Below are 17,266 nucleotides of genomic sequence, written 5' to 3' on the forward strand. Positions count from 1 at the left end.
CATGAGACTGACCTGACCATTACATGGTGCAGCGAGAGTTCAATTCAACCAAGCCTCCTTATGCTTCTCTGACTAATTTAGGGCCATGCAGTATCAAACAGCAATGAGGGCACAAAAGCAGCTTCTCCCTGGCTATCTTCAGAAGGAATCTTAGATTGCCCTTGAACACCATCAACAATCTGCTATTTGGAGGGCTGGAAACTAAGCCTAAGAAACCACCAGGCTTTGGCCGGGCACGCTGGCTCACGCCTGTAATCCCAGCACTTTGGGAGGCCAGGGCAGGCAGATCACCTGAGCCCAGGAGTTCAAGACCAGCCTAGGCAATCTGGCGAAACCGTCTCTATAATATATACAAAAACTAGCCGGGCATGGTGGCATGTGCCTGTAGTCCCAGCTACTGGGGAAGGATTGCTTGAGCCCGGGAGGTGGAGGTTACAGCGAGCTGAGATCACGCCACTGCACTCCAGCCTGGGCAATAGAGCCTGACCCTGTCTCAAAAAAAAAAAAAAAAAAAAAAAAAAAGCCCGGGCGTGGTGGCTCATGCCTGTAATCCCGGCACTTTGGGAGGCTGAGGCAGGCAGATCACAAGGTCAGGAGATCCAGACCATCCTGGCTAACATGGTGAAACCCTGTCTCTACTAAAAATACAAAAAAAATTAGCTGGGCACAGTGGTGGGCACCTGTAATCCCAGCTACTCGGGAGGCTGAGGCAGGAGAATGGCGTGAACCCAGGAGGCGAAGCATGCGGTGAGCAGAGATTGCGCCACTGCACTCCAGCCTGGGTGACAGAGCGAGACTCCATCTCAAAAAAAAGAAAAAAGAAAAAAAAGAAAGCAATTCCAGCAGGTTTCTCCTGTAGTGCCTGGGCGAGTGAAGCCCACCCAAAGGTGAGGCAAGGGTGTGTTCTCAGAGCTCGCAACAGCAAGGGACTCGGCCGCTGTCACTCGCATTTGCCTGGCAGAGGCTCCAAGGGAAGCTACCTATCAATCCGTTAGGTGCACCTATGGCTTCTCTACTTGGTCTCAAGTTGGATGAAGCAGAGACAAAACTTCAGGAAGCTGCCAGTCAATCAAGCCCTGGCCATGTGGGGCTGACAGCACAGACTCTAGTTACGGCATGGCTTCCCGGATGGTTGCTAGCGACAGCATCTGGCTCCACAAGCTGGCCTGTGGCCTCCTGGGGGTCCATGAAGGTAATGGGGTCCAGTCATGTCTGTTTGTACATTCAGTCTCTTATCTCTTTTATTCAGGTCCCTCAAAGAGCTTAAGTTCCCCAGCTGCTGGCAAGTGACCTTCCTGCCACGCTGTGAGCTGGGGCCGAGCCACTCTTCCCAGGAGGCCGAGAGCTCGCAGGCACTGGCTTCACGGTGGCCTCAGTTCCTCTAGAAGTGGCTGGTCAGCATCCTTTACAAATACGGCATTCCAGGGAAGGCCCTGGCTGCACTAGGAACTTATCCAGTTACATTTTAGTTTGAGAAAAGGCACAGACGCCAGTCCCTCAAAAAATTAAACCTAGAACTACCATTTGACCTAGAATTCAGCTTTTGGGTATTACGCTGAAGAACTGAAAAGTAGGGCCTGGAACACACATTTGCACACCCATGCTCACAGCAGACAAAGGACAAAATAGTCCAGATGTCTAACAGATGAGTGGAAAAATAAAACATGGGGTGACATACAATGGACACACGCTACAACACAGATGAACTTGAAGACATTATGCTGGGTGAACTAGGCCAGTCATGAAAGGACAAATACATGTGGTTCTATCTCCAAGGGGTGCCCAGAGTAGTCAACTTCACAAAGGCACCTGCCAAGGGCTGGGGGTGGCAAATTAGTGTTTAATGCTACCATTTCTGGTTTGAAAGGTGAAAAAGTTCTGGAGATGATTGGTGGTAATGGTTGCACGACAATGAGACTGTACTGAATGCCACTGAACTGTCGCTTAAAAATGCTTACAATGGGAAATCTTATGCTATATCTATTTTACCAGAATAAAAAATATACACTTAAAAAAGAGCCAGGTGGGCCGGGCATGGTGGCTCATGCCTGTAATCCCAGCACTTTGGGAGGACAAGGTGGGCGGATCACAAAGTCAAGTGATCGAGACCAGCCTGGCCAACATGGTGAAACCCAGTCCCTACTAAAAATACAAAAATTAGCTGGGTGTGGTGGTGCACGCCTGTAGTCCCAGCTACTCAGGAGGTTGAAGCAGGAGAATCGCTTGAACCCGGGAGGCGGAGGTTGCAGTGAGCCGAGATCGCGCCACTACACTCAAGCCTGGCGACAGAACAAGAACCAGGTGTGGGCTGGGCATGGTGGCTCACACCTGTAATCCTAGCATTTTGGAGGCCAAGGCAGGTGGATCACTTGAGGTCAGGTGTTCAAGACCAGCCTGGCCAACATGGAGAAAACCCCATCTCTACTAAAAATACAAAAATTAGCCGGGCGTGGTGGCGGGCACCTGTAATCCCAGCTACTCGGGAGGCTGAGGCAGAAGAATTGCTTCAACCCAGGAGGCGGAGGTTGCAGTGAGCTGAGATCATGCCACTGCACTCCAGCCTGGGTGACAGAGTGAGACCCCGTCTCAAAACAAACAAACAAAAAACAGAGCCAGGTGTAGTGGTGTGCACCTGTAATCTCAGCTCCTCGGAAGGCTGTGGTGGGAGGACTGCTTGAAAGCCCGGGAGCTCAAGGCCAGCCGGGGCAACACAGTGAGGCCCCATCTCTAAAAATTATTATTATTATTAAAGCTTAAAATTTTTTAAATTTCAAATTTCAATTTTAAAAAGGACAGATTCTTACTGAACCTATTCAAATAACTATATCACCACAAAAAATAAGGAGACAGTGAGAATGGGGGTTCACTGAGAAAGTGATATCATTTAAAAATGTTTCGGCCGGGCGAGGTGGTTCACGCCTGTAATCCCAGCACTTTGGGAGGCTGAGGCGGGTGGATCACGATGTCAGGAGATCCAGACCATCCTGGCTAACCCTAAGTCTCTACTAAAAATACAAAACATTAGCCGGGCGTGGTAGCGGGCGCCTGTAGTCCCAGCTACTCAGGAGGCTGAGGCAGGAGAATGGCATGAACCCGGGAGGCAGAGCTTGCAGTGAGCCGAGATCGCACCACTGCACTCCAGCCTGGGTGACAGAGTGAGACTCCGTCTCCAAAAAGAAAAAAAAAAAAAAAAAGTTTCATATCTGGCCGGGCACAGTGACTCATGCCTATACTCCCAGCACTTTGGGAGGCTGATGAGGGCTGATGGGAGGCGTTCAAGACCAGCGTGGCCAACATCTCTACTCTACATCCCAGCTCTACTAAAAATACAAAAAATGAGCCGGGTGAGGTGATAGGCAACTGTAGTCCCAGCTACTCGGGAGGCTGAGGAAGGAGAATTGCTTGAACCCAGGAGGTGAAGGTTGCAGTGAGCTGAGATTGCTCCACTGCACTCCAGCCTGGGTAACAGTGCAAGACTCTGTCTCAAAAAAAAAAAAAAAGTTTCATATCCATCTACCGCAGCAGAGCCTACTAAATCATTACAGATTATAGACACTAAGAATGAGAAAGCATTTTCTCTTATATCTAGAAAACAGAAATGAACACGTCAGCTATATTCCAAGCAAACCACCACAATTCAGTTCCCTCAGCAGCCGCCCATCGCATTCTGCAGGACTCGGAGCCAGCTTCCACCCTCACGAAGCCCCGGCCCGGCGTGCTGGGGTGGTCTGAGAGCCATTGAGATAACGTCAGTGCAGAAGCCTGGGCCCAGAGGCTCTAATAGTCACCGGTGAAAGCACCAGGCAATCCTTTCCCACGTGGGGAACATCAGCACGAGAAGAGTCAAAGTCTCTTTTCATAACGATTCTCTAACGCATCTGGCCAGATGCGTTATTCAGATATTTTCTGAATGAAAATATCCTACACAGAGCAAGGGAGGGCACTGACAAGCATGGGGCCTCCCGCCAAGCCCAGAACTTCTGAAATATTTCCATGAATAACATTTACACATACACACTGAACCAACGAGCCGTGGCCAGCGTCTCTTGTGATTTGACAACCACTCTTCCCATGCGGGTCTTACAAGATAACGCTTAAAACAAACCTCATTATGTCTATAGTATTTTTCTTTCTATAAGGTGAATGATCACATCTTTATGGTTCTCCAGGGGCACTCAGAGTCTCAGGGACAGTCTTAGAGGCAATCTGGACAGTTGTTTAAGGCAGGCTCGCGGGTGCCTGAGAGGGAAGACTTGATTATCCATTAACAAAACAAACCTGATCTTTCACAAGTGATGAAACTTTGTTCTTTGTTTTTTCCCCTTAAATAAGCACAAACATAATAAAGTCAACATAAAGCATCAAAGATGATTCTGCTATACAGAACCTCTGCCATCCAGGTGCATTACACAGAGAGGAAAGAATAATCTTTCACTTTTTTTTTTCTTTTGAGATGGAGTCTCGCTCTGTCGCCCAGGCTGCAGTGCAGTGGTGCGATCTTGGCTCACTGCAAGCTCTGCCTCCTGGGTTCACGCCATTCTCCTGCCTCAGCCTCCTGAGTAGCTGGGACTACAGGCACCCGCCACCACGCCCGGCTAATTTTTTGTATTTTTAGTGGAGATGGGGTTTCACCATGTTAGCCAGGATGGTCTCGATCTCCTGACATCGTGATCCACCCGCCTCGGCCTCCCAAAGTGCTGGGATTACAGGCGTGAGCCACCGCGCCTGGCCATAATCTTTCACTTTGAAGGCAAAGGCATTAATGAGTAAACAAAGAAGGCAAGACCATCAAGGCCAGCAAACTTTGCTAAAATTGTGACATAATTCATTGCTGCTTTTCAGACTCAGGTACCAAGATGATAAAAGGCACATACCTAGCTTTGCCCTTCACTATGTTTTTTGTCATTTTTACCACGTTTTGGAAAACACTGGTAAATCGCTTTAGGAGAGAGTGTGGACCAGGATATCGTAGGGTGCCTGAGGCCCATTTCAGAGAATCTGTGAGGTTGAAAAGCTTCCATAACACAGTTTCTTCTGTCATTCTCTCATGAGGGTACAGTGGACTTTCTCAGGGGCTGAGAGAGAGATACTGCAAAAACCAAGAATCCAGGTATCCTCTATTCAGTCAGACACCTAGGAGATCTGCAGAAACACTGACACAATGCTGTTCTTCTCAATAGAAATGTTTTGTTTTAGGCCGGGCGCGGTGGCTCACGCTTGTAATCCCAGCACTTTGGGAGGCCGAGGCGGGCGGATCACGAGGTCAGGAGGTCGAGACCACGGTGAAACCCCGTCTCTACTAAAAAATACAAAAAAAATTAGCCGGGCGTGGTGGCGGGCGCCTGTAGTCCCAGCTACTCGGAGAGGCTGAGGCAGGAGAATGGCGTGAACCCGGGAGGTGGAGCTTGCAGTGAGCTGAGATTGCGCCACTGCACTCCAGCCTGGGTGACAGAGCAAGACTCCGTCTCAAAAAAAAAAAATAAATAAATCAAAACTATTGAGGGTTGCTTTGATCCTGAGACAGTCTGAGTCTGCTTCAAACCCATGAGGAATGGAACTTTCATCCCCAGCCTGCAGAGAGAAATAAGCAGTAGCATCCCTGCCTCAGAATTCCCTAATCCAACGCTCCGGAATCTGAAATGGCCTCCCTCTGTGAATGCAAGACACAGAAAATCCCAATTGCCTTCCCTAACAACATCCTAAGTAAGTCTGGACTAGTAAGATTCCAACATTCATGAAAACACTGTCAACATCCAAACTAGAAGCTTTGATGAGGGGTGGGGGATAGAGAATTTGCCAAGTCAGTAAGTAGTCCCAGTCTTGGAGACAGCTCAGTGAGGACCAAAGCCTGTGTGTCCAGCTCAAGACATCCTCGACAGAGGACCTGAGACATCCTCCACAGAGCACCCGAGACATCCTCCACAGAGCACCCAACACATCCTCCACAGAGGACCCGAGACATCCTCCACAAAGCACCCGAGACATCCTCCACAGAGGACCCGAGACATCCTCCACAGAGGACCCAACACATCCTCCACAGAGCACCCGAGACATCCTCCACAGAGGACCCAACACATCCTCCACAGAGGACCCAACACATCCTCCACAGAGCACCCAACACATCCTCCACAGAGGACCTGAGACATCCTTCACAGAGCACCCAACACATCCTCCACAGAGCACCCAACACATCCTCCACAGAGCACCCAACACATCCTCCACAGAGCACCCAACACATCCTCCACAGAGGACCTGAGACATCCTTCACAGAGCACCCAACACATCCTCCACAGAGCACCCAACACATCCTCCACAGAGCACCCAACACATCCTCCACAGAGGACCCGAGACATCCTCCACAGAGCACCCAACACATCCTCCACAGAGGACCCGAGACATCCTCCACAGAGGACCCGAGACATCCTCCACAGAGCACCCAACACATCCTCCACAGAGCACCCAACACATCCTCCACAGAAGACCCGAGACATCCTCCACAGAGGACCCGAGACATCCTCCACAGAGGACCCGAGACATCCTCCACAGAGGACCCGAGACATCCTCCACAGAGCACCCAACACATCCTCCACAGAGCACCCAACACATCCTCCACAGAGCACCCAACACATCCTCCACAGAGGACCCTGCAGTATTCTATTAACTTTGACTTACAATGCCTCACAACAACACCCCTCTGAGGTAGGTCAGTATGATTACCCCCATTTGACAGATGGGGAACTAAGGCATTGAAAGAAGTGACTTGCCAAGGTCATGACTGCACGCCAAGATACGGCCTCTTTTTAGAGCTGAAAAAAACCTAGGTATACCTAGTAACCAATGTTTTACTATTCTGTCTTACCGAGTAAGTATGTCGATATCCAAAGAATACCTACTCAACTCTGTTTAATATCAGTCCAAGGTTTTGTTACCTAAGCTTTATCTTGATACAGTACACTTTCAGAATAATGAACACATTTATTTGAACACAAACTTATATTTGTCATAATCTTAAACATTATGTAAGAGTAATATTAGCTGATTTGATAAATAAACCCGTAGAAGTTTAGGGGAGGAAGCCAAGTAGAATAAAAGGTACACCTGTATTATAGCTAATACTGATAAACTGAAGAATAAGGGGGAGGGACAGCATTAGGAGATATACCTAATGTTAAATGACGAGTTAATGGGTGCAGCACACCAACATGGCACATGTATATATATGTAACAAACCTGCACGTCGTGCACACGTACCCTAAAACTTAAAGTATAATAATAAAAAAAAACCTGAAGAAAAGACATAGCTTTTTCAGTCCCAAATTATTAGTCTCATTTGCCAAAGATTTACATGAATTATGTGAACTTAGATGATTATTGTTATTATTATTATTGGAGACAGGGTCTGGCTCTGTTCCGCAGGCTGGATTGCAGTCACAGCTCACTACAGCCTCAGCCTCCCGGGCTCAGGTGATCCTCCCACCTCAGCCTCCAGAGCTGGGACTACAGGCACAACCACCATGCCCGGCTAATCTTTTATTTTTTGTAGAGTCAAGGTCTTGCCATGTTGCCCAGGCTAGTAACGAGCTCCTGGACTCAAGACATCCTCCTGCCTCAGCCTCCCAAATTGCTAGGATTACAGGTGTGAGCCACTGCACCTGGCCTGAACTTAATATTCTTAAAATATTCCAGTTTGTTTCTGTAAGAAGTATTTCTTTTCTTTTTTTTTTGAGATGGAGTCTCACTTTGTCGCCCAGGCTGGAGTGCAGTGGCACGATCTCAGCTCACTGCAAGCTCCGCCTCCCAAGCTCAAGCGATTCTCCTGCCTCAGCCTCCCAAGTAGCTGGAATTACAGGCATGCACCACTATGCCCGGCTAATTTTATATTTTTAGTAGAGAGGGGGTTTCTCCATGTTGGCCTGGCTAGTCTCAAACTCCCGACCTCAGGTGATTGACCCGCCTCGGCCTCCCAAAGTGCTGGGATCACAGGCGTGAGCCACTTCGCGCCTGGCCTTGTTTGTTTGTTTGTTTTTTGAGACGGAGTCTCACTCTGTCGCCCAGGGTGGAGTGCAATGGTGTGATCTCTGCTCACTGCAACCTCCTCAGCCTGGGTTCATGCCATTCTCCTGCCTCAGCCTCCCAAGTAGTTGGGAGTATAGCGTCCGCCACCACGCCCGGCTAATTTTTTTGTATTTTTTAGTGGACACGGGGTTTCACCGTGTCAACCAGGATGGTCTCGATCTCCTGACCTCGTGATCCGCCCGCCTCAGCCTCCCAAAGTGCTGGGATTACAGGCGTGAGCCACCATGCCCGGCCAAGAATTTCTTTTTAAATTTAAAGTCTAGTGCATTAAAATTATTAGAAGTACAGCCAGGCACGGTGGCTCACACCTGTAATCCCAGCACTCTGGGAGGCCAAGGCAGGAAGATCATCTGAGATCAGGAGTTCAAGACCAGCCTGGCCAACATGGTGAAACCCTGTCTCTATTAAAAATACAAAAATTAGCCAGGCATGGTGGCACACACCTGTAATCCCAGCTACTTGGGAGGCTGAGGCAGGAGAATTGCTTGCACTCCAGCCTGGATGACAGGGCAAGACCCCATCTCAAAAAAAAAATTATAATAGGCCAGGCGCGGTGGCTCACGCCTGTAATCCCAGCACTTTGGGAGGCCGAGACGGGCCAGATTACAAGGTCAGGAGATCGAGACCATCCTGGCTAACATGGTGAAACCCCATCTCTACTAAAAATACAAAAAAATTAGCCAGGCATGGTGGCGGGTGCCTGTAATCCCAGCTACTCGGGAGGCTAAGGCAGGAGAATCTCGAACCCGGGAGGCAGAGGTTGCAGTGAGCTGAGATCGCGCCACTGCACTCCAGCCTGTGCGACAGAGTAAGACTCCATCTCAAAAAAAAAAAAAGATAATAAACAAATAAGTTATTAGAAGTACGATTTTCTTATGTTCTGGAAATCTTAGAAATATTTACTTATATAAGCTAATCACGAACCAATCAGGATAGAGTTTCTCCAATTCAAGACACTTCGTGACTTTACCCAATGACTCAAAAAAAGTTTTCAACATTCACTTAGTGAGAGGCAAAGGCCCTTCTGAATTACAACTTCAGCCCCAGGGCAAGAGTAAACACAGAAACTGGAAAACTCCCTGGACCAGGTGTCAAAGAGTTGTTCTTCCTGGTGGACACAAAATTCTGGATTGAATTGAGCTCAAAAGAGGCTAAGGACACAGAGAACGAAGCCCAATCATCCAGATTCTCCGTATCTGACCACAGAGAACTGATCTCTGTCATCCGCCTACAAAGATGAGCAAAACAATACGACCACAAACCAATGCTCAATCACCGATGCCACCAGGCCATGGGTAAGCCAGAAACCAACAGCACACAGAGTCAGGGGCGGGGGAAACAGAGACACGGAGAGAAAACAGAGAAATAGGGTCCGCGAAGTGAAAAGTTCCACTGCTGCTTGAATTTGCCTCTGGTAGCCAAGAAAAGGCCAGCACTTTGGGAGGCTGAGGCAGGAGGATCACTTGAGCCCAGGAGTTTGAGGCAAACCTGGGCAACACAGTGAGACCCTGTCTCTACAAAAAATACAAAATAAAAAATGAATGAAACATTGACACCTGCTGTAACATGAGTTACAGCAGTTAACATGAGTTGAAAATATGCTACACGAAAGAAGTCAGTCACAAAAGACCACGTAGTGTATGATTCCATTAGTATGAAATGTCCTAAACGTGCAAATCCATAGACAGAAAGATTACGGCTGCCAGGGCTGCGGAGGAGCCGCCAGTATATCTGGAGCTTCTCTTTGGGGTACTGAAATGTTCTGCCCGTAGGTGGTGGTGATGGTCGCACACTGTGAACATACTAAGCCACTGAACTGTACACTTTAAATGGGTGAATTTTATGGCATGTGCAGTACGTCTCAATCAAATGGTTTTTGAAAAGGCAGCCAGCAGGAGGGGGCATGAGGAGGCAAGAGCCTCTTCAGGTGACTAGGCCCCCTCCCAGAGGTCAGAGGCTCCACCACAGGCCCCGGAAGTCAGTGGACCCCGATGCTCCAGGCCTCCGTGACCCAGGAGTCCTGCCTCCCTCCCCTGCCCAGGCCCTGGGCTTCTGGGTGGGGCATGGTGGCTGGCAGGGGAAGGCAGGTGTCCCTCAGCTACTCCAGAATCCCTGGTGAGCCTATCTGCTTCTGGTCCGCCCCTCCCTGAACTCTCTGTAGACTCTGTCATAAAGAACAAGGCTGGGCCGGCGGTGGCTCACGCCTGTAATCCCAGCACTTTGGGAGGCCGAGGTGGGCGGATCATGAGGTCAGGAGATCGAGACCATCCTGGCTAACGGGGTGAAACCCCTGTTTTTGTATTTTGTAAAAATACAAAAAATTAGCCGGGCGTGGTGGTGGGCGCCTGTAGTCCCAGCTACTCAGGAGGCTGAGGCAGGAGAATGGCGTGACCCCGGGAGGCGAAGCTTGCAGTGAGCAGAGATCGCGCCACTGCACTCCAGCCTGGGCGACAGAGTGAGACTCCATCTCAAAAATAAAGAAAGAAAGAAATAATAACTAACTAACTAAATAAAGAACAAGGCTGTCACCACATCCCAGGCAGAGTCCAAGTCAGGGCAGAGCCTCGCAGAGCGCAGCAGGGCCTGTGCCGCGCCAACGCCGTGCCTCCGCCTGGGAGAAACGCCACCCAGCCCCTGGCAGAAACAACTCACTCTCCTATGGAGGGGCTGATGACCCAGGAGCGGCTGGCTGCTGGCGTGAGTACACGGGTGACCCTTCCACAAAGGCCCCTAGCTGGGCTCCCTGCTCAGTTGGCCGGGTTTGGAGCTGGATGTCTGCAGGGGTCCTCAGGGATGCCCGGAGGGAGAAACAAGGCTTTTGGGGAAATGGTGACACCTGGGGCCAGAGTTCTCACAGTCAGGCCCCATCTCTCCCTGCCTGGATTTCAGGGGAAGTGGGGCTTGGGTAAATAGGAACGGAGGTGACCATCAGGCCGGAAGGGTGTGTGGGCCACAGAGAAGCACCCTGAGGCTGTGCTGTCATCCAGAGTGCCACCCTGCCTTTCCAGGGCACAGCAAGGAAGTGCCTGCTGGAAGGATCCTGGGGACAGTTGTTAAGGCAATTTTTTCTTCTCATAGCGTGCCTGCCTCCGTTCCGGGGCCAGGACGGTGCCTTACTGACTCCACACACAGAGGCAGCTGGGTCCAGGAGGCAGCCATCCCAAACGCAGTGACCTCCAGCACCCAAAGCTCAGAGTTCCCAGCTGAACCCCGGAGGCACCCACCTTCCTGTCTCTAGGGAGATGCCAGCTGGTGCAGGAGCCACTCCCAGTCCCGATGCCAGGCCTGGTCACGTGGTGCCCTGCCAGGCTGGGGGGGTGGTGCACTTGCCCGCTGGCCTCCGGTGCCCTCAGGCCCAGCCTCACTGTCACAGGACCGGAGCTCCTCAGGGATGGCCACTCTCCTGGACTTACCCCCAGGAGGGACGCGCTGCTGCCTCCCAGGGGCCTTCGTGCCACTGGCCCCTTTCTTTCCACCCCCATATGCCACCCCTGCCTACTCTCTTCCCTGGTCCTGGGTTGCCACTCCTGTCCTGTTCTCCTGCTATCCCCATCCCAGCCCTGACCCCAGATGGCTCTCCCTAGAAGAACACCGGAACCCCAGAGAAGCTCAATCCCCCAAGTCCATCTGCATTTTAAGAAGCCCTCACGCACTCCCAGCCCAGAGAGGGAAGCTGTAAAGGTGGACTGGTCATGTCGGGCTTTGAACCTGCAATGTGATCTCACCTTCCCTATCTGTAAAAGGGACACTCCCTGCCTTGTGGGATCACATGCAGTATCAGAAAAAGCACCTGACATGTGACATCCACTTACAGAGGGTTTTCCCTTCTCTTTGGTTTTGGGGGAGAATGGGAGAGGCCCAAGCAGGAGCTCCTGGAACACCGCCCATCCCGGACCCAGGGTTGTAGTCACCTGAACACTCACCCAGACACAGGGGAACTTCACAGAATGAATGTGAGGAATAAAATGAGACATTCAGTTACACAAATTAAACCAAACACAGATGCAGAGGTGCCCCATAACAGAAATAGAGCAACTACTGCCAGCCTTGGATGAAAGCTCTTGGCCAAGGGCCATGACAGCGGCAGGGAGGTTCAGCAGCTGTCCCCAAGCACACAGGGCATTTGGAACCTCCAAGCCCAGCCTGTCCCACCAGGCCACAGCACACATTTTCCTTCCTCTGAAGAAAGGGGGTTTGTTAAGCCAGCGATGAGGGAAGCCAAGGACTGCCCCCAGCGCCAGCATGGCTGTGAGCATAGAAGCGGGCTGAGCCACAGGCTGGGGGATCCCATGCAGACCAGGCAAAGTCCAGGCAGGATGCTCTGCAGAAAGCTCCCTGGTGATCCGGACCCAGAGCCAGACTGAGCCGCAGCCCCAGAAGACAGGTATGTCCTCCCCTGGGGTCACAGCAGCCACAGAGGCCACCCACGGCTTCCACTAGGACAGTGTGTCTTTCCCGTTACTCTACGTGCCTAAAAGTGACCAGCCCCCTTTCAGGTCTGGTCTATGATCCAGATGGTGGACTTCCCCCAACCCTTTTTTTTTTGAGACGGAGTCTCGCTCTGTCACCGAGGCTGGAGTGCAGTGGCGTGATCTCGGCTCACTGCAAGCTCCGCCTCCCGGGTTCACGCCATTCTACTGCCTCAGCCTCCCGAGTAGCTGGGACTACAGGTGCCCGCCACCACACGCAGCTAATTTTTTTTGTATTTTTAGTAGAGATGGGGTTTCACTGTGTTAGCCAGGATGGTCTTGATCTCCTGACCTCATGATCCACCCACCTCGGCCTCCCAAAGTGCTGGGATTACAGGCATGAGCCACCGCGCCCGGCTGGTCTTTCCCCTTTAAGACCCCACTTCCTACTCCCACCCTGGCCAAGCTGATAGGATTCAAGGAGTGCGGCGGTGCAATCACAGCTCACTACAGCCTCGAACTCCTGGGCTCAAGCAATCCTCCCGTCTCAGCCTCCCAAAGCCACTTCCTCCTTTTCTTAGTTGTCGGCTTCTTCTACAGAAAAGGATCCCGAAAACAAACATCTAAAATGCCAACCAAGAATTCAATCTGCAAGGCAGCAGCACCTCCAGAAATAGCTGCTTTGTGGCCCGTTTGCCGTTTATGCGAAACTTCCCCATTTTGGACCAACGCAAGCAGAAAGAGAAAAGGAGGAAGATAAAGGAAAAGAGGTAGGCTGTGTTGGGGCTGGATGGGGCTGTAGGATCCTGCCAGCAGTGGCTCTTGGGGAAAACTCCACTGCAAGGGTTCTGAACCCCTGCCACGGAAGCTTCCCCTTTCCCACACACGTCACTCGCTGCCTTGGAATCTGGGCTGCCTCCTTCCCGGGGGCTCACAGGGGAGCGAGGCCACAGAAAGGCTCCTTACCCGCAGTGGCCTAACAGGTGTGACATGTGGAGGGGGAGTCTGGGCAGTGTGCCTGATGCTCGGAGCCAAGACCCTGGCGTCCAACTCCCTCGGGTGTGACCTCGGACAAGTTACTTAGCCTCTCCTTGCCTCAGTTTCACCATCTGGAGAATGGGGATGCTACCCTCGTCTGACCACTGTGATGTCCAAATGAGCCAGTCAGCACACATCAAGTGCTCCGTGAGCGTCCGGCACACAGGTGCTTGTCTCTGCCCTGTGCTTCAGCTCCATCAGTGTCTTCTTCAGACCTGTCACTGGCTTGGGGCAAGGATATATGTGGTCGCTGAAGGCGGTCCGCCAGGTATGGCAGCCGTGGAGCTGCTAATTAGGCCCTATGAGTGGGAGGCCCTGGTGGGGTGGGCAGGGGCAGATGCCCAGCTGCTCTCGGGGACACTCCAGGCCTGCGCTGCCCTCCACAGCCCCAGCCGGAGAGTGGTGACCAGATGTCAACTACAGGAAGCATTTCCAGAGGCCACAGCTCTACAGGGAGGTCTCTCATGGGCTGACAGCCAGAGCCAGCGCTCCGGGTCCCCTGAAACAACAGGCACAGTCCTCGGTCATGTCGAGGACCTGCTCAGCCCCTCCACTTGGCACCAGAGAGAGGATGACTCACGGCCCTTCTGCCTGGAAGGCAGGCTCTGGGGTCAAATGTCCATCCGCCTCCATCGCCCTCATCCATCCTTGTCAGTCCAGGGGCCTGGGCACTGCTGGGGCTCTTGGGCAGGCAGTTCCCCCTTGCAAATGAATGGGACCCTCAGCTCCTTCGATCAGCATCCTCACGTCAGCTGAGCCTGTGAGCATCCCTAAGCAAGGCCTCTGAGCTGGGCATGCGACACCCCTTCCCACCCAGGCACCCTCCCCCTAGAATCCCCCATACCACCCTGGGGGCACGCCCCGCGTCCCTCTCTGGCAAGCTCCTGCACAACCCTGAAACCACCTGATAGCCACCGTCTATCCTGCCCAACCTCCTCAGAAGCACTAACAGCACCTCGCCCCAGCCACGGCAGGTCTCTGCACCCCTCATCTCAGTCACCACTCTCACATCTCATGAACAGAGACACTAGCTGCCTCCTCATGCTCCGTGTGCCTGTCCTGGGAGATCCCTGCCTTTAAGCCCCAGCCACGAACTGCTGACCCCGCATTTCCTCTTCCCTCCCTGGGCAAGAGGGGCAGAAGGGGCAGGGACACACACCCCAGGCCACAGGCAGAGGCTTGGCCAGGGTCCTCCTCCCAACAGTGCCTCCCTGGAGCTCTGTCTACCTCAACTCCTGATGCCAGAGGATCCCTCTGCGCTCCCCACGCCCTTAAGACCCCAGCTCAGGGAATCTGGTCTCAGTCATCACTCCCAGGGGACTGCAGGGCCCCAGGACCGCACACATTCAGGCCCAGGAGAGCTCTCCCCATCTCAGAGCCTCCTGCGGGTGGAGATGGAATGTGGAAAAACCACATCCTCTGCAGCTCCCCCACAGTGAGAACGAGGACTGAGGGTGTGGATAAGGCTCCAGGAAAGGGGTGCAAGCCTGGGAAGGTGGAAGAGCTCTGGGTGGGTCCATCTGCTCCTCACCTGCTCCGACCCTGCCTGCAGGTGAAGGCCGGTCCGAACCCAGAAGGCCCAGCCCCCAGCCCACTTACAGAGTCCGCACTGTGCTCCTCCAGCCGGCCCCTCGCTGCCCACCAGAGCCATCATGTGACCCCAGCACCGGCTGCACATTCGTATTTGTTGAATGAATGAATGAACCCTTGCCAGCCCAGCCACTTGGTGGCTGAGGGCTTCAGGGCTCTCCCAGGGTCCCCTGGGGTCATTCAGCCACTCAACAGTTTCCCAGCAGCAGCAGCAGCAGCAGCAGCAGCAGCAAAGAGGATCCGCACATCACTGCCAGTGCTCTAAGGAGCGGGCGAGCCCCCGGAGGCGGCCGCTCTGACCGCGCCTGGTCAGCCCTGAGCTCCGCTCGCGAGGAGCCGGCAGGTGTCTGCGGTGCTGGAAAGATCACGGTGTGGGCGGGGATTCCGATCCGCCGGCAAGGGTGGCCTGCACCCGGCCAGGCCCGCGGGTTTGCTCCTCTCCGGGGCTGGCTTCGGCCCCTCCCCCTCCCCGCGCCCCGCACCCCTCCCCCGAGTCCCCAGGCCACGTGGAGAGGACACAACAAAGCCTTCCCCGCCTCCGAGGCGGACCCGACCCTCAGCACCGACCTGCGGGCCGCGCCGAGGAGGGCGCCCGGGCGGAGGGGAGGCGGGAGAGGCGCGGCCCGCAGGTCGGTGCTGAGGCCGGGGGCTCTGGACGCCCCGCCTCCCCTCCTCCGGCTCCCACCGCGGTGGGGCCCAGGGCGGGCGGCGGGCCCTGAGCTCCACGCCGGGGCAGGCGGACAGGCAGGGGTCCCGGGCTAGGGCTCAGCGCGTACCCCGGGAGGGGAGCGGGGGCACTCACCACCCTCCAGCCGCGGGGGCGCGGGCGCGTCCGGGCCGAGGCAGCGTCTCCCAGGCGCGCGGACACGGCCGACTACCCGCTTCCTCCTTATGGCGCCCCGCGCGCTTCCTCCTTCGGCCCCCCACGCCCGGGCCCGCCCCGGCCCGCCCCGGCCCGCCCCCGGCGGCTTGCGGGGACCCGGGGAGCCCGCGCCGGCGTGGGGCGGTGGAGCGGGGCGGGGGGCTGGCAGCGCAGTGAGAACCAGGGTTTCCGCACTTACCCCTTACGCGACTGTTTCAGACAGTGTCGTCCAACTTTAAGTTGGCCACTTAACTCCAGCGCCGCTGGGGTAATACCTAATGATTCTCTGGGAAACATTCAGAATCCCCAGGCTGTTTCTGGAATAGTCTGGGGTGGTCATTCTCGGTCCTCACGGAACCAGGGGTTTGGAAAGTGGGTGAAGCCACATGGGTTGCAGGGAATCTGGCCCAGCCCCTCACCAGTCCCTGTGCTTGTTATTTATTCTTTAATTATTTGGATATCAACTCTGATTTAAAACATCAGTTTAACATATAGATAATGCTGGGACTACAGGCGCACACCACACCCAGCTAATTTCTTTTTCAGTTTTTAGTGGAGGTGGGGGGGGGTCTCCACCTCTGGAGGTCTCAGGCTGGTCTCGAACCCCTGGGCTCCAGCGATGCTCCCACCTCGGCCTCCCAAAGTGCTGGAATGACAGGCCAATCCACGCATCCCCAGCTGCAGCTCTCACCGACAGTGCTGCTGCAGAGCCCTTCGTGGGCGTCTTCACTTCTCTTGAGTGTGATACCTAGGAGTGGAACTGTGAATCATAAGGCTGGACGAGCTTCATGGTATTAAAAACTGCCTGCTTTCCAAGGTGATGCACACCGTTCGGCACTCCCACCAGCCCTGTTGGAGCGTCCAGTTGCTCTGCACCCTCGCGTGGGCTCACTCCCTGAGCCCGCTGTGGCTCCTCCAGCCGCCCTCACTTCTACCCGGGCTCCCTAGACTTTTGCTTCTTTTATAAAAGGTCAGAGGATGTCACTCACGCTTTAACATCCTCTGAATAAAAGCCAAGTTCCTTTCAGTGGCCCGCAGAGTCCCACGTGACCTGCCCTGCTCTAAGCAAATCCTGCCCTGTCCCTGTTCCTCCTGGGCAGCCCCATGGCCTCTGGCTTTCCCCAGGCCTCACTTCATTTTCCTCCACAGCCAGCATCGCAGCATGACATACTATGGAGTCGTTTGTGTGTGTGTTGCCTGCCTCCCCTCTCAGAATGTAGCCTCCACGAGGACAGGGGCTTGTTTCCTGCATGCTCTTCACTCGGGCTGGACACTTTGGGGGGATAAGCAA

At 53.6% G+C, this 17,266-nt stretch overlaps 1 protein-coding gene across 6 annotated transcripts in view; it reads right to left on the reverse strand.

Moving 5' to 3' along the window:
- The window catches only part of BID (BH3 interacting domain death agonist), a 40,289-nt gene extending 23,315 nt beyond the window's left edge, over positions 1 to 16,974 (reverse strand). The window contains exon 1 of one of the 6 annotated variants that reach the window (XM_055253253.2): positions 16,175 to 16,974. In XM_055253253.2, coding sequence (XP_055109228.2) covers positions 16,175 to 16,272 — 98 coding nt within the window. In that variant the 5' untranslated portion in view covers positions 16,273 to 16,974. Of the gene's footprint in view, positions 1 to 15,122; positions 15,235 to 15,915; positions 16,070 to 16,174 lie in introns of those variants that run through there. The other 5 variants (XM_055253252.2, XM_055253256.2, XM_063623319.1 and 2 more) reach the window with 5 other exon arrangements.
- Between the last annotated feature and the right edge of the window lie 292 nt (positions 16,975 to 17,266).

The sequence above is a fragment of the Symphalangus syndactylus genome, chromosome 18 (assembly GCF_028878055.3).
Source record: "Symphalangus syndactylus isolate Jambi chromosome 18, NHGRI_mSymSyn1-v2.1_pri, whole genome shotgun sequence".
Taxonomy (NCBI): Eukaryota; Metazoa; Chordata; class Mammalia; order Primates; family Hylobatidae; genus Symphalangus; species Symphalangus syndactylus.